The sequence below is a fragment of the Heterocephalus glaber genome, unplaced genomic scaffold (assembly GCF_053883595.1).
Source record: "Heterocephalus glaber isolate CG9 unplaced genomic scaffold, H.glaber_assembly_v1.0 deba00001531, whole genome shotgun sequence".
NCBI lineage: Eukaryota > Metazoa > Chordata > Mammalia > Rodentia > Bathyergidae > Heterocephalus > Heterocephalus glaber.
This window is the reverse complement of record NW_028258329.1, coordinates 15,142,754-15,162,480: the sequence shown is the minus strand read 5'-3', so window position 1 is coordinate 15,162,480 and position 19,727 is coordinate 15,142,754. Positions and strand designations below refer to the sequence as shown.

Genomic DNA, 19,727 nt, shown 5'->3' with positions numbered 1-19,727 from the left:
ACATCATTAGCCATGTCAGGGAAATGCAAATCAAAACTACAATGAGATAACACTTCAAATCCACTAGGATGGTTAGAATAAAAGTTCAGATAATAGCAAGGGTGAGGATATGAAGAACCCTTAAATATAGCTGGTGGGAATATGCAATGGTTCCACTGTTTTCTAAAACAGCAGGCTGTTCCACAAATGGTTAAACACACACTTAACATATGGTTAACTTAAAATGTACTGAAAACGACTAAAATGTTGGCGGAAAGCAGACACTCCAAGTGTCCATCCGTGGATGAGTGGATAAGCAAAATATGGTACAGCCCACGATAGACTATTATGCAGCCTTAAAAGCAAAGAAAGTTCTGACACAGGCTACCACATGGGTGAACCTTGAAGGGGGTTAAGTGAAGTAAACCAGTCACAAAACCACAAATACCGCATGATTCCAAGTCGCTGTGGCGCCCAGAGTAGTCTCGTTCATAGCGACAGGAAGTGGGGCTCTGCTTGCCAGGCGCTGGGGAGGGAGGGAACGGTCTCCATGCTCACTGAGTACAGTTTCAGTTCTGCGGATGGAAGTAGGCACAGAGCTGGCCGGCGCTGACGGCCGTACACCATGAACACACTTAGCAGCGCTGACCACCAGTACGCTTGCAGCGAGTGAGGCTCAATTTTACCTTTTCTGTATGTTATCACATGTTTTTAATTACAGGGGAAGGAAGGGTGATTCCAGGTTATGAAAAACATAAAAAGAAATAAAATATGGTGATAATATGGGATCACTGGGGAGGTGACTTTGGACAGGGTGGCCGGAAATGGATTTCCAATGAGTGGAGATGGGTGTGGGGCGGGGAGGGGACACAGGGCCCAAGGGCCATGGGAGGGGTCCCCCTTGGTTTGGTTTGGTTTTGCAGTACTGGAGACCGAAGCCAGGGTCTTTGCACTGAGTTACCCGTTGCCCAGGCTGGCCTTGAACTTGAGACCCTCCTGCCTTACCCTCCTAGGGTGCTGGGATTACAGGCAGGACTCTTTTTTTTTTTTTTTTTTTGGTACCAGGGATCGAACTCTGGCACCACTGAGGTAAATCTCCAGCCCAGGAATCTATTTTTATTCTAAGAACAAAGTGAAGCCAGAGAAAGAAGGAAAGAGGACACGGCTGTGAGTCAGATAGGACTGAGCCACAGCTCTGTGGATTACCCTTCCTGAGCCTCAATTTTCTCTCCTGTAACAATCGAATTAAAGATACCTCCCTCGCAGGGTAAAAAAGCAAAACATGAAAAGTGTCCTGTAAACTGTGTGACAAAGTAACCTCTTCTGTTAGCAGCCTCCTCTCTTTTTCAGTACTGGGGGCCGACGGGCAGCTGCCCTGTCTGAGAGGAATTGTTCTCATGTTTGCAACTAACTTTTAAATGCATCCAAAAAACATAAAAGGCTTTGGTGGATGGAGATGGGGATGGATAAGATGGACAGATGTCCCAGGAAACCGACTCAAATGTTAGAAGAAGGGCCAGGGTGATGGACGGAGGTACACTCACTGTAAAATTCTTTGAACTTTTAGGCATCATTGGAATTTTTCAGAATAAAATCCTGAGAAAAGGGAGATGCTAAATTTGAAAATAATTCTCCCCTCCCTCTCCAGCGCCACACGCCCTGCTCTCTGGTCTGGTTGCGTTGGAAACTCACCTTGCGGTGCTGCCCAGTAATTCGGCCCAGGTGGGCCTGGGTCCGCCGCGTGCCAGCCCCAAGCCTGGGGAATCTCGCGGGGCTCTCGCCGCCAGAGGGCGTGCGCGCAACGTCGAGGGCGCGCACGCAACGTCCTGAGCGCCCTGGAGCCCAGCTGGGTCCGGCCGCCTGACCCGCGGGCCCGGCAATCACCCGCAGGAAAAGGACTGCGTCAGCGCCCTCTGTCTGGGCCTGCAGTGATTCTGCTGAGGTAGAGGAAGAAAGGGAGGGAGGAAGGTAGTGTGTGCTGAGCAAGTCAGACGCGGCTAAGTGCTTCCCCAGCACTTATTCCACGTTTGCGCTTGGAGTCGTCCGAAAATAGACCAAGAGCTGAATGGAAGGAGCCGCATTTCATTCCGGGCAGGGCCTGCCCAGTGCGGGGCTCCCTGGTTCTCAAAGATCAGAGCACGGGGTATGCTTGTTATTTTGAGGCAGGGTCTCACTAAGTCACTAAATTGCCCCGACTGGGCTCCAACTTGCGATTCTCCTGCCTCAGCCTCCCAGAGTGCTGGGCTCCCAGCAGTTTTTTAGGCTGGTCACCTCACTCCCACCCATCACCTCATTGAACAAGGGCCTCAGAGCGGCAGGGCTGAAAAGGCCTCACTTGCAGCCGGCCTCGCGCAGGGCCTGCCCGCCCCACCCCCCGTGGCTCTGGAGAAGCCTGCAAGCCGTGAATCCTTTCTCTCCACCGAATCATTCGTGTCCACTCTGTGCAAACCAACAGGTCCTCCCAGTTTTCCTTTTCACGTACCACAGCCCGAGAACCCGGGCGATCGCTCGTCCACGGCTCCCATCTCTCCACTTCTGGGCGGCTGAAGCCTCTGGTGCCTGGAGCCCACCCCAGGCATGTTAAATGTCAGCGGCCTTATTGCCCCTGAGTGGGGAACCGGAGTTCTGCCCTGAAACTCACTGGGGATCTGGATCTTGTGAGAATTTGATTAGAAAAGTGTGTGTTAGATTTTCATTCTGGGACGCACTTTGGTTGTTTTAAAACTTTTAGCCATGTTATGCCTAAGAAATAAACATGAGGACAAGTCAGCATGATGGTTCACAGCTGTCATCCCAGCTCTCTGGGAGGCTGAGGCAGGCGGATCACAAACTCAAGCCCAGCCTGGGCAACTTAGCAATTTAGTGAAAGCCTGTCTCAAAATAAAAAATAAAAAGAGGTTGGGGATTGTAGCTCAGTTCAAAGGCCCTGGGTTCAATCCAAAGAAAGAAAGGGAGAGAGAGAGAAAGAAAGGAAAAAAAATGACATTCGTCCAGGAACCCATCCTGAGATAAACTGCATAATATTCTCATGTACATGTCAGTGAAATTTTTATTTCTGTGTATCTAGTAATACACATGCTATTTTTCCTTAAATGTTATGTTGGAGGCTGCAGGTGTAGCTCTGTGGCAGAGGATTATCTAGCATGCCTGAGGTCCTGCATTTGATCCCAAGCATCCTCCCCAAAGAGAGTCGTGTTGGCCACACTATTTGTAACCTTCTTGTATCATTCAGTAGTAACCACAAGTACTTCAATGATTAAAGGATAATGTTCCAGAAAAGGTAAGATCGTGACTCTCCTGATGATGCAAAGTGAACAGACGTTTAAAGATGTATTGAACTCATGATAAATGAGCACACCATTAAGAGGCTGCCACAGTGCAAAGGAGAAGTCGAAAGAGCGCAGACATCTCTGGATTGGGAAGACTGAAATGGGTCTGCAAATGCGTGCGAAAGTGGCCACTTCCACTGAGGAGGAGGAGTCAAGCAAACCTCCACAGGGCAGAAGTTATCTGCATGTCTGTAAAGAATTATTTGCATTGGTAACCTTTCTCAAGGACTTACAGGATCATGACAGAGCTCAAAGGCCATTCTGGAAGCAAAGAGCACCACAGCGTCTGAAGCAGCTAACCAGTTCCAAGTTCTCTCCACAATGCCAGGCTCTTAGCGGAAGTGCAAATCCTTCCCTAAGCTATGTAAGCAAATATATGCCTGTGCTCTCTTCTTAATGGTGGTACAGTTTGCTCATGTAGATATTCGCTAATTTATTTAGTAAGCTGTTGTCAAACTCGGAATTGTGTCTAATTTTTCTTTGGTACCAACAACACAGGGATACTTCCTCTACTATACATCTTTGAGCATTATTTTTTTTTAGCATGATTGATTGGTTCCTTATGGTGATTTTTTTTTTTTTTTTTTGTACCGGAGATCCAACTCCAGTCCTTGCGCTTGCGGAGCAGGCAGCAGAACCACTGAGCTAAATCCCTGGCCCTCTTTATGATGAATTTTTAGAAGCAGAGAAGTGAGAAGAATATACACTTGTGTGAGAGAAAGACAGACAGACACTGGAGTTGAACCCTTGGTCTTTGCACTGAGCTACATCCGCAGTCCACTTCTTTATTTATTTAGAGACAGGCTCTCACCAAGTTTCCCAGGCTAGGCTTGAACTTGTGATCATCCTGCCTTAGCCTCCCAGAGTTTTGGGATTCCAGGTGTGCACCACCATGCCCAGAATTATAGATGAACATTTTTTAAAGTACCCAGTACATGGGGTAACAAGTGAATGAACTTTACACTTCTTTTCAACTACTTTGAATCTTGCCAGAAATTCAAATGCTTTCAAGCCTTACATTCAGAGATTTTTATGCTTCTTGCACTGCAATGCCACTCCATCCTTCTTAAAAGTATTCAGTAACAAAGACAGAGACTAGAACGGGAGGTCCTCGGAGTTTCGAGCACCTGCCCAGGTCACTCAGCATAAACAACTGCTTCTGCAGCTCACTCCTTCAAGCCTGCTCCTCATATTATGTTCTCTGCCCCATCTTCAACCCAGAACCGCTCTCCGCCCCACCAGGCACCTCCCCTTAGAGGCTGTGACCATTAATTGTGGCTGTCAATTTGACTGGATGGAGAGACACCCAGCAAATTAGTAGAACACACTTCTGGTGTGTCTAGGGGGATGTGATTGGCATGTGAGACAGCAAACCGAGGGAGGGAGGTGCCCTGAATGTGGGTGGCAGCATGCAAGAAGCTGAGGGCCCCATGGAATAAAGGGGAAGAAGGAGGAAGCCAGTCAGCACCTGCTCTCTCATTCTGCTTCCCAGCTGCCATGAGGGGAGCTGCTTGCCTCTGCCAAGCCCTTCCAGCCTGATATTACTGGAGCCAGCTGACCATGGACTGAAACCTCTGACACCATGCGCCAAAATAAACCTCTCCTCCTTTAAGTTGTTCATCTCTGATATTTTTGTCACAGTGACAAAGAGCTTACTAAGACAGAGGCAGAAGGAAGACTCTCTCTGTCTTCCAAGACCCTAAGCTTTCCCAACCCTAATTCTTCCCAGTTAAGAATTATTTCTCAACGCTTCTTGGCAGGTTGATCTAGGCCGTGTTGTTCAAAATGAGTGTGACGCACCCATCAGAAAACCATGGGGAGAAGCTGACAATGTGGAACTTTATCTCAGCTCTGTTCTCACCAGAGATGAAGAAATTCCCCTCCACCAAAATCCTCCTCTCACCCTCTTCAGTTCTGGGAAACAGTTTACTGCAAAGAACCAGCCTTCCCAACATGTTCCACTGCCAGACATCCTTTCTTTTGGGTACAAACCAGTAGCAGAACGGCTAGATTATATGATAGTTCTAATTTTAGTTTTGAACCTTACACTAGCTATAGTATGGAATCAACCTAAATGTCCATCATCAAATGAATGGATAATGAAAATGTGATACATATGTGAAATGGAATTCTATTCTGCCATTAAAAAGTATGATCTCTTGCTACAACATAGACGGACCTGGAGGCCAGGCACACACACCAAAAAAAGTGCTGTGTAATCTCATTCAAAAGTGGAATCTTTTTTGTTTTATTTTGTTTTTGGTACCTGGGATTGAACTCTGGTCCTTGTGCTTGCAAGGCAGGCGTCAGAACCACTGAGCTAAATCCCCGGCCGGAGAAGTGGGATCTTAAAATAGCTGATCTCATAGATCAACAGAGGCCAGGGAGAGTAGGAGGAAAGGGGAGGTAAAGAGGTCTATCAGTGCTAGAGTTAGAAGGAATGAGTTCTGGTGTTCTGTGGCACCACAGGGTGAGTACAGTTAACAATTATCCCTGTAATCCTAGCATTCTGGGAGGCTGAGCCAGGAGGATTAAGAGTTTGAGCCCAGCTGGGAAACTTAGCAATTTAGCAGGACCCTGTCTCAAAATTTAAAAAAATTTTAAAGGCTAGGGACGTAGCTCAGTGCAAAGTTCCCAGGTTCAATCCCCAGTACCACAAATAATAATAATAATGTATTATATATCTCAAAATAGAAAAGAAGGTTTTGAACATACCAAAAAGAATCGATAAAAGTTTGAGGTGACGGATACGCTGAATACCTTGAGTTGATCATTAATACAGACATGAACAAAGGGTCACGCCATACCTCATGGATGTGGACAACTATTAAGCATCAATCAAAAACTGAAATTAAAAAGTCAGCGTCCCCTTTTGACTCAGATGGGACCTGCTGTCCACTCTCCCCTGCCTGCCCTGAGACTCACGGGGGCCCCCTTCCTTCCCCTCCCCGGTGCGAGGCCAGCCCCAGGCCCTGCACCTCCCCTCCTGGCCTCACAAATTATTACATCCATCCCCTAAACTAGCTGAGCATTCCTCCTTCAGCTGCCTAACAGCCACTCCCGCAGGACAACGGCCGAGGCCAAACCAGCGCCTCTAGCTCTCTCCTCCTCCATGTGGAAGTCGGAGGAGAAAGGCCCTGCTCCCAGCCGCTCCGACCCTCATGTCTGGGGGGTGCTCTCCCTGCTGCCATCGCCCCAGCAAAATCAGTTTTCTCACTTTTTCCGCTGGGGGCTTCGGAGCGGGGGGGGGGGGGCAGCTGAGCACACGCAGTCCCTGCAGCTCCCCAGCCAGCACTGAGGCGAGGCTGCCTGCGCCCTGCAAGGATGCCGGCCAGGACGCTCCACCTCTCTGCCCCCTCCTGCGGGCTGTACTTCCGGCTCCACAGGTTTCTCCCTCCTCTGTCTACTCACCAGGCCTCTCTGAGGACGCAGGAGGCGGGGTTGCCGTGGGGGAGGAGCACCCTGCAGATGGCGCCCTGACTTTGGCAAGGAAGGGGCTCCAGGGTCACATGGAGGTCAAAGGAGAGCGGGGCATGGCGAGGGCTGCTCACACAGGGTCCTGGCCACCCACGGGAACTAACTGAAAGAGCAGGGGGCATTGAGGCCCTGAAGACACAGGGAGAACGCAGGCCACCTGGGCGGAGGGGACGTTTCGCTCATGCAGTCATCAACAAACTTTAACTGAGGGACACAAGGGAATCTCCAGAGATTTAAGGAGTAAGTGCATGAAAAGAAAGAAGGAAGGAGAGAGGACAGAGTCCCTGCACTGTCGGAACTCTCCTTGAATATAAGATGACGGCTCAGATGAAAAAAATACCTACAATGCAGAATCATGCAGGAGGTGCTATAAAACTCTCCCAAAATGAAGAAAAGAGAAAAATCCTCGCCTTCGGGAGTCCACCTTGACAGCCCCAGCCCCGCACCCAGGGCCTGGCACACAAACAGCAAGCCGGGCCTCGGTGGAGTAGGTGCACCTGGGGCTGCAGGGCAGGGGGACCTGGACAGGTCTCAGAGGGGGCTGCTGAGAGGAGGGGAGGGGCTCGGTGGAAGGGTCAGTGGCCTGGCCCGGAAACCATCCCGGAGGAGTTCCCTGGGAGCCGGAAGTCTGCAGAGCTGTCCCCAGGAGGCCACTGCAGGGGCCCCTTGCAGGTGAGTGAGGGCCCCCAGGTCTCACACTCGGGCCAGCCCAGCAGGGCAGTGACTCTGGGAGCTGTGACGAGCTGAACTGTGTCACCCTCCAGATTCGTAGGTGGAAGCCTTCACCCCTGCCTGGTTCCTCAGAATGTGACCTATTTTGGCGCAGGGCCTTTCCAGAGGTAATAAATTAAAATGAGGTCATGAGGGTGGGCCCCAATCCAGTACAACTGGTGTCCTTATGAGAAATGCAAGACAGCTGGGTGTGGTGGCACATGTCTGCAATACCAGAACTCTGAGAGGCTGAGTCAGGAGGATCACAATTTCCAGCCCAGCCTGGGCAATGTAGGGACAGCCTGCCTCAAAATTTAAAAATAAATAAATAAATAAAGGGCTGGGGATGTAGCTCAGTGCAAAGCCCCTGGGTTCAATCTCCAGGAGAGAAAAGAGAAGAAGGAAGGCAGGGGAGGAAACCAGGGATTTTTGTGCAGAGGAATGGCTGTAAGCTGTCTGCAAGTCCAGGAGAGAGGCCTCAAGAGAAACTGACCCTGCCAACACCTTGCTGCTGGACTTCCAGCCTCCAGACGTGAGTCAGTTTCTGTGGTATGAGTCTCCCAGGCTATGGTGCTTTATTGCGGCAGCCTCGGCAGACGAAGACAGGAGTCAGCATCACACTCTGAACTTACTGTGCATCTCAGATGAGTCATTTAGCCTCTCTGTCCTGACCTGAGAGAAGAAGCAAGGTCCACCCAGGGCAACAGAGAAGCACTGGAGAAACTGGTGTGTACCATGGGCATCCGTTCAGTGTGCAGAGTTTGGTCAGAGCACCTCTAAGCTGAGGTACAGCAGGAAGGGAAGTTCGCCAGGGTGCAGGGGGAAGAAACCAGGCCTTCCTTTGTATCTGTTCTTACATCTTCATTTTACGTTTCTATTTATATGCATGGGGTTTTTAGAATATATAAATGTTTATGTAAAACTTATGAAAAAAGGTCAGCCTTTTATATTTCTGCTTCGTGCATGATTTTTTTGTATTGTTGTTTTGGCATTGTTGGATTTTTATATTTGGTTTTTGTTGTTTTGTTTTGTTCTGTTATTTGCATTGTTGGGGATAGAACCCAAGGCCTTGCCCCTGCTAGGCAAATACTCTGCCACTGAATTGCATCCTCAGAGATTTTATTTTGCAGAAGAGTCTCACTGTATCCTCCAGGCTGTCTCAAACTTGTGATCCTGCCTCAGCCTCCCCAGTAGCGGGATTACAGGCATGCGCTGCCACATCAGCCTGTGCATGGTGCTGATGTAGTCATCTGTAAATGCAATGCTAGCTGTGTGTAATATATGAATAAGCAGATTTGCATATAGTAGGGGATGAGATTCTTAAGATTTACTGGTGAGAATACAGAGACCCACACAGAACGACATGCTGTGCCATCAATATTTCTCATCTATTGCTGTGCTAGGCTGGGTGCAGCAGGGGACAGCGGCTGTGTGAGATGCCATCGGGCCTGGGAAGCTGGTGGGTTGGCAGGGCGTTTGTGCACACTGAGTCCCCTGGACAAGTTTTGAGACTCAGAGACAGAGGCTCGCTGGTCTTCAGGAACGTGGTTGTGCGATTCTGCGGACAGCGAGAGCTCTGGGCCGGCCTCACTGGGCCGACACCAGCGGCGTGGCCTTCTTCAGGCAGACGCCCTTCGTGGTGTGAGGGACAAACCGACACCAGAGAAATAAAGGAAAATGTGGAGGCGCTATCTGGGGCCTGCGGCTGACAGATGGGTACCTGTGAGGCTCTGCTGAGATCCCCACCAGTGGCTGGTGATGCTTGGTCGGGGATGTTCTTGTTTGGGGAAGTGGCCAGCATGGAGCCTGTAAGGCAGCTGTGGGCTCATTCCACAGTCACAGAGAGATGGACAGAGGAGACCAGCGGCTGGGAGAGCTCTGTGCTGAGACCCCACAAAATGAGACCCTTCAGGGCCCCCGAAGCGTAGGGCAGGTGTGAAGAGGGCATGGCTGGCTTGTGCTCGCTGTGCGGCAGCTTCCAGTCTGTGAAGGCAGGGTGGGAGCCACAGAATACAAACTGGGGGAACTGGAGGTCTGAAGTGCCAGGTCATGCTCAGCAAACAGCCCAGACCAGTGGGGGCGAACCTATGGCATGAGAGCCACAGCCAGCACACAGAGCCTGCTCTATCGGGCCGAGAGCCAAGTTGCCCCACAGCTGAGCATCAGATAACACTTGTTTTTTCCTAAACTAACACCTCAGTTTTCAGGTTTAATTGCAGTGTTGGTGCTTTGCGAAAAATAAATGGGTTTGGGGTTGCATCTTGGGCACTCAACTCTAAAAGGTTCGCCATCCCTGACCTAGACTTTTCCTGCAACAAACTGTACAAATTCCTAGCTGTGTGGCCTGTGACTGGTCACTTAATGTCTCTAAACCTCTGTTGTTTCATCTGTAAGGCAGAGTATTCTGTTCCCAGGGTAAACAAGGAGACAGGTCTGTTATCCCCAAACCACCTCCACGTCCCAAAAGCTCCCTCTGGGGAATGACATGCAGAACACATGGCTCAGGAAGAAGGCCCAGAACACACCCACTGGGCAGCTGGGCAGCAGCCTCCGCCTTGTGACTGTCCCTCCTGCACCATATGGCAAGAGGGATGGGCCAGGCAGCGGGGAGGGCCCGGGAGGCTTCAGCTGGTGAGTCTCACTCCACAGCTGGCAGGAGCAGAACGTCAGCCCCTCCACACCCCACCCTGTGGGCAGCAGAGGACGAAGGCCCAGAGCCCAGCAGACAGGTGCCTTGTCCTCCCTGAGCCGCTGACTCTGAGCAGATGCAGGGCCCCAGCCTCCTCCCTCCTGCCTCCTTCCTCCTCTTCTTCCTGCTCTGAATGAATCTTTCTGGCTTCCTGGAAGTAGCCTGGGCTCCATTTTCCCTCCCTCAACAGGGCAACATTCCCTAGGCTCAGGCAGAGCACTGGTGAGTGGAGAAGTCACACTACCCAGGGGCCTCTGTGTAGTGGCCCGGACGGAGCATGGGAACAGGGACTTTCATGGGGGAACGTCATTCTTAGGAAAAGTCTTTCATCCCCAAACCAAAGCATTCTTTTTTTTTTTTTGGTACCGGAGATCGAACTCGGGTCCTTGCACTTGCACAGCAGGCGGCGAAACCACTGAGCTCAATCCCCAGCCCACCAAAGCATTCTTTTAAAATTTTATAGAAAAGAAAAAAGAGGCTGCATTTGATTTGGCATGGATTTACTGAACATCCATTCTGTGCTGGGCATTGCTGGGCACCGTGGACACAGTGGGTAAAAAATGGCCCTGGCACTTTCGGATAAATAACCGGGTTTGGGAGTGCAGTTTGGGCACTTGGTCTCTAATAGGTTCACCATCCCTGGAGTAGGGGTTGGTCCCCTCCACACCCTGGACACACCATGCAGGTGTCAGCAGAGGGCGCTGTCTGGTCTGGGCCACGGGCAATGTGGGTTCTGGGCTCCTCTGAGGACTGTGAACCGTGGCAGGACTACCCCCCGTGGGCACGGCACTGGGGACAGGACACGGGGCCCTCCACAGGCACAATTAAACGTCATTTGCATCTCTTACAGGGAACAGATGCTCCTTTCCATCGGAAATGTTCCCATATGGTCTGGGTTTGTTGCAATTTCTAACAAGGCCTGGCCTTGAATTTTGCAATTAAAGGTGTCCCTGGGCTATCACCAGAAAAGGAACCAAGTTCCATTTGGCCCTGGAGGGTTTTTTTGGCCTCAGGCAGGAAGGAATCTAGACATCTGTAGCACAGGCCCTTACCAGCTCTACCTGAGTCCCACTCGGGGACAGTTTGGAGCCTTCCCTCTAGGGGTGAGCAGCAGCCCTGCCCTGAAGTCCTAGGAAAGACAGCAGAGTGGGGAGACGGGGAGGGACAGGGACCAGCGAGCAGGTCCCAGGGCTGTCAGGATTGGCTTCAGGAGCCTCCCCTCGAGCATCTCATAGCCTCACTTTTCTGTTCACTGACCCTTTGGACCCTCTCCCCTCATTTTTCCTCCTCTCTAACCTCAGGCCACAAACGGCCTCCCCAGATCTTCAGACGTCTTCAAACCAAACCAGCAATGGTTTCCGCACTCTGTGAACTGGCCAGGTCCTCACCTGCTCCAGCATCCTCGGGGTCCCTGGCTGCTCAGTGTGGGGAGGACCATCCTGCAGACTTCACGCCAGCCCTGTCCCCCAGCCCAGCCCACGGTTGTCCTGTAAGGCCTTTAACTTACAGCTCCTCTTCCCATTCTGCTCTCAGCTTGCTATCTGAATCTGGTGCATGCTCTCATCTCCCTAATCACGTCTGGCTTTGTCTTGGCCCAGATTCCCCAACCCCTCCTCCTAGGAACACATCTACATGTAACCCAAGAACTGTTCCCCGCCAGGGGACACCTTGGGTGTCACATGTGCTTTTCCAGAAGTGGCCATAGGAGGGCGGCCTTTCACCTCCTCTCAGGAACCCCTCTGTCTTCCCTGGACTGTGAACTCCTATGTCCCCAGGCTATGTCCTGTTGCAGGGACTGCTCAGCCTGCTCTCCCAAATAGCATTGCAGGCCTCCCCTGACCTTCTGTCTTCCCTCACACAGTTATCTCCCTTATCCTATGGCCTCAGGACCTAGCCTGAGCTATTAATTCATTCACTGGCTGTGTGACCAGGTGCGTTATTTTTCTGTCATATGACAAAATACTTTATATGATCAACTCTTAAGGAGGAGAAGTTTACTTTGGCTCAGGATTTCAGAGGCTTCCGTTCATGGTTTGACCTGTTGCTTTGGGGCCTTCTGGTGAGACATCATGGAAACTGCATGGTGGAGGGAGCATCCACCTCCTAACAGCCAGGAGCAAAGAGAAAGCCACGGGAAGGAGCCAGGGTTCCAACATCCCCTTCGAGGGAAGAGACCTGTCCCCAGGGACCTAACTTCCTTCCACTAGGCTCCACCTCCTCAGGGTTCCACCACCCCCTAAGAACACCAGATTGAAGACCAGGCTTTCAACATATAGGCCTTTGGAAGATGGCCCAGACCTAAACTATGGCACCTGGTAAGTGATTGATCTTCTCTGTACCCTAGGCTCCTTAAAACATGGATTGGGGACACTAATGCCCATATCACTGGCTGCTATGATGATCCCATCAGATAAACACTGTCATCCCTGTTGCTCAGTGACAGCGCTGGTACAACTCCAGGTGGGATGAGGCCTGAAATCCACTAAGTGTCTACCCTGCCCCAGTCCAGATGCCCCATCCCAATCTACGGGTCACAGAAAGTTCTCCCTGTAAGAACTGGGGCCACAGGAGAAACACATCCTGCTGCTAGGGCTCACTGGCTTTCTACAGCTGACCTATGAGGTCAGGATACCATCTTGGTGACTCATTTAGAGCCTGGTTAGAGTCCAACCACAAAAGGCAGATGGATTTGGTGGGTCTTTGCATTTAGCAATTGCTTCTGGGGTGATTTCATGGGGCCCAAGCAACCTCCCTGATTGCAATCACCCTCTCCATCCCTTTCCCCAGCCGAAAGGGCGGCTAGTGGAATTCTTTGCACTGGACCTACCAGGAGGGTGCCTGTGGGTCCTGGCCAGGAAAACCAGCTGCTGGGCCATCCACTGATGTCCTCTTGGAGCCTGGTCCAGAGACTTGACAGTAAAGCAAGTCTGTCGCTTACAGGTTTCTTACAACCACCTTTCAAACATGGCCACTGGCAATGACACATAGCCTCCTGGAAAGCTGACCAGATTGACTTCCACCCTCTGTGCTACTGACATCAGAGGCACCGTGGGCAGATCTGAACGTTATCGAAGCACCGTATTCTGGAACTTCCTGCCAAATTTGCCTATGGCACATGGCTGATTATTTCAAGGTAAGCTAAAAAAATCTGGTGGGAATTCTGGAGCCATCTGGGATCTTGAAAATGTAGGCTCGCCATCCATAGCAGAGGCTACCAGATGGCCACGCACTGTGTATGTCTTACCCACCTTTCTTCCTTTGATTCAGACCAGGTATCTGCCCAGGTATCTGACTCTAGGCAGAAGCTGGTGTCATCTGGGCTCACCCTACTGCTGTTCTTCCAGTTGAGCTGAGGTCAGCCCCCCAGGCGTCTTCCTGATGCACTATCTGTGCTTAGTCAAGTCTCTCTGGGCTTCATTTTTCTACAGTGTATAAGTTTGTTTTCCCCAAGCCACCACAGAAGAAATACTTTCATGCTTGATAAATAGGGCACCCATTGGCAGCTAATAGAATTATAACAATGGAAGTCTCTATTCTTCTATGTATTTTAAAAATTATTTTGGTTGCATGTGACAGTCACCCAACTAGAGCTAGATTTACCACAAATAATAATTTATCATAAGCATATGGACCTGCACCACAACACCCAAAGCTTGGAGTATGATTGGGTTTTGAGAACAACTGGAATATGGGGTCCAGTTTCCATATTAAGATACCCCTCTGTGCTAGGTTGAAAAGTGTCCCCAAAAGTTCATGTCCAGCCAGCAGCTCAGAATATATTCTAGAAATAGGATCTGCATAGATGTGGATAGTTAGGTTAAAAGGAAGTCATCTTGAATTATGGGGGGGCCTTAATCCAATGACTGGTAATTGGATTCAATGACTGGTAATTGGATCCTTAATCCAATGACTGGTAACTGGATCCAATGACACAGAGGGAGGAGAGACACACAGGAGAGAATGCCGTATGACGATGGAGGGGGATATAGAGGTGACACATCTACACTAAAAAATGCCAGGGATTACAGCAACCACCAGTGGCTCAAAGAGGCAAAGAAAGGTCCCCTCCTAGAGCCTTTGCTGGACCCACAGATGTCTGGATTTCAGACCTCTGGTCTCCAGGACAAATAAATTTTTGTTGTTTTAATGCACCTAGTTTGTAGTAATTTGTTACAGCAGCCCCCAGAGGGGGGTAACTTCATCTCATATCCCTATCCTTGTCTTTGTTAGGTTGTCGTCTCTTTCCCTCTGGCTCCAGGCCAACTCCTGTACTCCCTAAACCGTGTGGCTGCCGACAGCATGCAGATCTGACATCTGTCAGTCAAGCTTTGAGACAGAGAGCCAGCCAGTACTCTTCACCTCCCACATCCAAGTCCCTGGGGAAGAAATTCCACCAGGCCTGCTCGTCCACATGAAGTGCCTAGCACCATGCCTGACAGTGAGAAGCATGCGGCAGTGTCAGCTGGTCTTAATACTGGAAGTGGTGATAGGATTTTTTAATATCCATAATAATTACTAGGGCCTCTGTGTCGGTGTCTGCACAGCTCTGTTTTGTGGATGACAGTGTTCTTGTGTGGAATCAGCGGATACTTAACAGCCACCTGGGCCTCTGTGGCCAAGCCCACTTCAGGCTTCAGAAGCTGGAACAACCATAGCCATAGGCAGCTAAATAGGCTAACTCCCCACAACCTACCAGCTCCATTTGGACAGCATAAATCCTGCTTGACAGCCCCCAGCTCTGAGCCCATGACTAAGAAATTCTCTTTTAAGTAGAAGATAACATGGTTGGACAGTGACTACCATTTGCAAACAAAAATTCGAAAGAAAATGGGTGCCCCGAGAAGGCTGCGCCAGGAAGCACAGGAGCAGGGAGGGAGAGAAACCCTTCCAGATCACACCCGCAAGGATCACTCCTCCAACCAGACCCCACCTCCTAACAGCAAGGCAGCTGTGCTGCCCATGTGGCTGAGTCACCTTCCAGAACCCCCACCTATGAGTGCATGAGGCCTCTGGGGGACATTCTTGGTCTAAATCACAATAATCTTCAGTACTGAAACACACACACACAAAACAAAGGGCTAGAGGTGTGACTCAGTATTCCCTGGCTTTAATCTCCAGTGCTGTAAATAAATAAGTAAATTTTAAAAACAGAAAATAATAAGTAAAATGAGGATGTGGAGAAATCAGAACCCTTGTGGCAGGTAGGAATGTAAAAATTGTACAACCGCTATGGAAAACAGTATGAGGGTTCCTCAGAAATGTAAAGTAGAATTACCGTATTACCCAGCAACACTACTTGTAGATATATACCCAAAAGAATTGTTTGTTTATTTTTTTTTACTGGGGATCAAACTCTGGTCCTTGCACCTGCAAGGCAGGCAGCGGAACCACTGAGCTAAATCCCCAGCCCTATACCCAAAAGAATTGAAGGTAGGATCTCCAAGGAATATGGGTGTATTCATGTTCATAGCACCATTGATTAACATAAGCCAAAAGATGGAAGCAATCACCAAATGTCACTGACAGCTAAATGGATAAGCAAAATACAATGCATGCATACAATGGCATATTATTGTATCAGTCTGCTCAGGCTCCCATAATAAAACACTATAAACTAAATGACTTGAACAACATGGATGTATTTTCTCACAAATATAAACTAGATGTCTAAGATCAAGTCTCTGCCTGATTCAGCTTTGGATCAGGGTCTCGTCCTGGCTTGCAAATAGCTGGCTGCTCCGTGTGTCCTCACATGATCTTTTCTTGGTGCCTGTGTGTGGAGGGACAAAAAGACAGACACAGACAGAGAGAACCAGCCCTCCAGTGTCTCTTCTTGTAAGGAGACTAACTCTATCAGAGCATGGCTCCACTACCCTTGTGACCTCATTTAAAAATGAAGGAAATGGGCTGGGGATTTAGCTCAGTGGCATTGTGCCTGCCTTGCAAGTGCAAGGTCCTGAGTTCAATCCCTGGTACCCGCCCCCAAAAAGAAGGAAATTTTGACATCTGCTCCAATAAGAATGACCTCAAGGACATAATGCAAGGTGAAATGAGCCAGCTACACACAAAAAAGACAAATACTATCTGATCCAATTATAAAGTTCTTAGCATCATCAGGTTCAAAGAGACAGAAAGTAGAATGCTGGTTGTCAGGGACTAAGAGGAAGAAGGGTGTGTTAGTTACCTTTCTCTCTCATTGCTGAGACAAAATACCTGATACCCAAAGTTAGAAGGGAAGGGGTTTATTTGGCTTATAGTTTATAGAAGTTTCAGCCCATAATCAGCTGACTCCAAGGAAGGGATGACAAACAGGCATGGCAGAACAGAAACAACATGGCACACACAAGGCAGCAAAGGTAATGAGAGAAAATTACTGCTGTCTCCCTGGCCCTTTTATTTTATTCAAGCTACTTAGGGTGGAAAGCACTCACACCCTTAATCCTAGTGCCCTTGAGCCTAGCATTGCATCATGAATCAATTCCAGCTTCACACACCCTACCTAGATCAAGCCTATGACCACGTGAGGCTTTGGGAGACATCCAGACCCAAACCGTAACAGAGGGAATGAAGAATTGTTGTGTAATGGAGACAGAGTTTCAGTTTTGCAAAATGAAGAGAGCTTTGGAGATTAGTTGCTCAACAGTATGAATGTACTTAACACTACTGAACCATACACTTGAAAATGGCTAAGATGGTAAGTTTGCTGAAATGTGAGTTTTATCACAATTAAAAATAACCAACAAACAAAGAAATCCCCACTAGGAACACCACTCCACTCCTGCCTCCACTCCTAGAGTACTGGGGGTGAAAGGCAGGTGCTTTGAAATAAGGAAGACCTGGCTTCACCTCTGCACCTCCCACAGCTACAAGGTAGCTGCCCAGTCTTCAAAATGCATCTTATCCTTCAAATGACTAAATCTCATTGAATATCAGGTTCCCTGCTGACTTTCTTGGGACTCTAGCAAATTCCCAGTGGTCAGACTGCCTTGCAGTCCCTTAGCAGATCCTCAGCAGAAGCAGAAGCTGGTAACTGGCAGCTGACCTGGGTCCTAAGTATCTGAGTGCTGCACTGTCTGTATTCTCCTCACCCCATTGGCCCGTGTTTCAACAGCATCCTACAGGGACTCCGCATGTCTGACTTCAGAAAGAAAGAGCAGCATGACTCCACTGCCATTAAACTTGTCAAGATTGTTCCCCAGAAGGTGCTCCCAGACCTAACGCTGACACCGAGGAAAGACCCTAGTTGGTTATTTTGACACATTCAGCCCAACTCTGCAACGGACTCAGTGACATCCTCACTGGGCAGTTAGTTTCACATCAGAGAATACTTTGATCCATTCCATGGGATGCTCAATGTGGAATCATTTATCTTCCCTCTAGCTTTTAAAAATGAGGAACTAGCCAGGTTTGGTGGTACACAACTGTATTCCAGCACCCTGGGAGGGTGAAGCAGGAGGACTAAGAGTTTGAGCCCAGCCTGGGCAACTTAGTGATTTAGTAGGACCCTGTCTCAAAAACACTGAAGAGTGTTGGGGATGTAGTCGCATGCATAGGCCCTGGGTTCAATCCTTAGTATTGCAATCAATCAATGAATCAATCAATCAATCAATCAAAAATTAAAAATAAAAATGAGGAGACTGAGGTCCATAAAAGGTTAAGGGATTTGCTTAATGACAATCAAAAGTAGAAATGGGAATCAAACCCACCGCTTTAGGAACCAAGTCCAGACATATTCCTATGACGACAGGCTGCCTCACAAAAATAAAAGTACCTTCTGAGTTTCTGTCATCTTTGCTTAAGACCCAAGCCAATTTTTTCCATATTGCTTCGGTTTTAATATATGCGCTGTCAAAATGAGCATATATAAAAGCGTACATCGTTAGCTAGGATAATTAAATCCCTGGCTCATCTGACCATTTCACTATAACAGCAGGCACTGTGTAGTTAACCCTCACTTTGCTGGTCCACCTCCCCTTGCAGACTAACAGCAATAACATCGCCTTGCAGATAACAGGAATGATCCCTTTCCTAGTACCAAGGACAGTCTTTGAAACAAGAATGACTGGATAGATTGGCGTCAGATCACTGATTATGTGAGACAAATGTGTGCCATCCACCTGGACAAATGTTTATTTCATATCTCAGTCTCAGAAGCAGCAGGACATCTGAAACATGGAAGGGCTCCTGTACACTGTCAGTGCCCAGCAATTTTGCAGATGCCTTATGTGTTGTGGTTATGTTGGTTTTGGATTTGGGTTTTCTTGCTTTTGGAGTTTATTTTTGTTTTGTGCATGTCCATGTCTTTGTTTATAATAAAATGCACCTCAAATGTATGTAAGGAAGCATAATGGCTGAATCGAATACTTTAGGATGCCCTAAAATTTAAGAATAAGATTGGCTCTATTTTCAAAATTAACTGAGCTGGTCATTAATCCTTTATGTATTAAGAATCTCATGTGCAGGATACAAGATAAACATTAAAAAGTCAGTAGCTTCTCTGTACACAATATTGAACTGAGAAGAACAAATCAGGAAAACAATTCCACTCACAGTAGCTTCAAAAAAATTACCTAGGAATCAACCTAAGCAAGGAGGTGAAAGACCTCTACAATGAAGATTACAGAACTCTGAAGAAAGAAATTGAAGAAGACACCAGAAAATGGAAAGACCTCCCATGTTCATGGATTGGCAGAAATAACATTTTAACCAAAAGCAATCTACAGATGCCATGCAATCTCCATCAAAACTGCAATGATATTCTTCTCAGAACTAGAAAAAAAAATTCATATTGAAACAAAAGACCCCAAATAGACAAAACAATTCTAAGCAGAAAGAACAAGGCTGGAGGCCTGATTTCAAATTATACTACTGACCCATAGTAACAAAAACAGTGTGGTACTGGCACAAAAATAGACATGTAAACCAATGGAATAGGATGGAGGCACAGAAACAAACCACACAGCTATAGCTATCTGATTCTTTGGTGCCGGGTATCAAACTCGGGTCCTTGCGCTTGCACAGCAGGCAACAAAACCACTGAGCTAAATCCCCGGCCGCTATCTGATTCTTGACCAAGGAGCCAAAAACATACCTTGGAGAAAAGTACTCTCTGTAACAAATGGTGCTGGGAAAACTGGATATCCACATGTAGAAGACAAACTAAATCCTTGTCTCTCACACTGTGCAAAATTCAATTCAAAATGGATCACGGGCCAGGGGTTTAGCTCAGTGGTTCCACCGCCTGCCTCGCAAGCCAAGGACCCGAGTTTGATCTCCGGTACCAAAAAAAAAAGGATCAGACTTGAAACTTTGAAATTGCTAGGCAAAAACATAGGAGAAACACTTGGAGCAATAGGCATAGGTAGTGACTTCCAATAGCACAGCACAGGAAATAATGCCAAGAATCAACAAATGGGACTTCATCAAACTAACAAATTTCTGCACAGCAAGGGAAACAACCAATAGCGTGAAGAGACAGACTGCAGAATGAGAGGAAATCTTTATCAGCTAGTCTTCCAACACAGGACTAATAGCTAAAATAT

At 48.4% G+C, this 19,727-nt stretch overlaps 1 protein-coding gene and 1 long non-coding RNA gene across 15 annotated transcripts in view; one reads left to right on the top strand and one right to left on the bottom strand.

The window, feature by feature from the left end:
• LOC147824877 (uncharacterized) overlaps positions 1–1,839 on the bottom strand; it is a 240,201-nt gene extending 238,362 nt beyond the window's left edge. The window contains exon 1 of the long non-coding RNA XR_015441743.1: positions 428–1,839. This is a non-coding gene — a long non-coding RNA (uncharacterized LOC147824877). The remainder of the gene's footprint in view (positions 1–427) is intronic.
• On the top strand, positions 1,823–18,585 carry LOC101722325 (uncharacterized). 14 transcript variants are annotated; one of them, XM_087188361.1, is made up of 5 exons: positions 7,000–7,457; positions 7,550–7,624; positions 12,393–12,500; positions 13,126–13,318; positions 14,416–18,583. In XM_087188361.1, exons 1-4 carry the CDS (start codon positions 7,171–7,173, stop codon positions 13,187–13,189), a joined length of 534 nt encoding a protein of 177 aa, XP_087044487.1. In that variant the 5' UTR covers positions 7,000–7,170; the 3' UTR covers positions 13,190–13,318; positions 14,416–18,583. The 14 variants fall into 14 exon arrangements, 1 of the variants encoding a protein (XP_087044487.1); XR_015441741.1 differs by lacking the exons at positions 7,000–7,457; positions 7,550–7,624; positions 12,393–12,500 and adding exons at positions 1,841–1,921; positions 12,530–12,645 and having other exon boundaries at positions 14,416–18,581; XR_015441740.1 differs by lacking the exons at positions 7,550–7,624; positions 12,393–12,500 and adding an exon at positions 12,530–12,645 and having other exon boundaries at positions 6,758–7,457; positions 14,416–18,581.
• Positions 18,586–19,727: the final 1,142 nt, after the last annotated feature.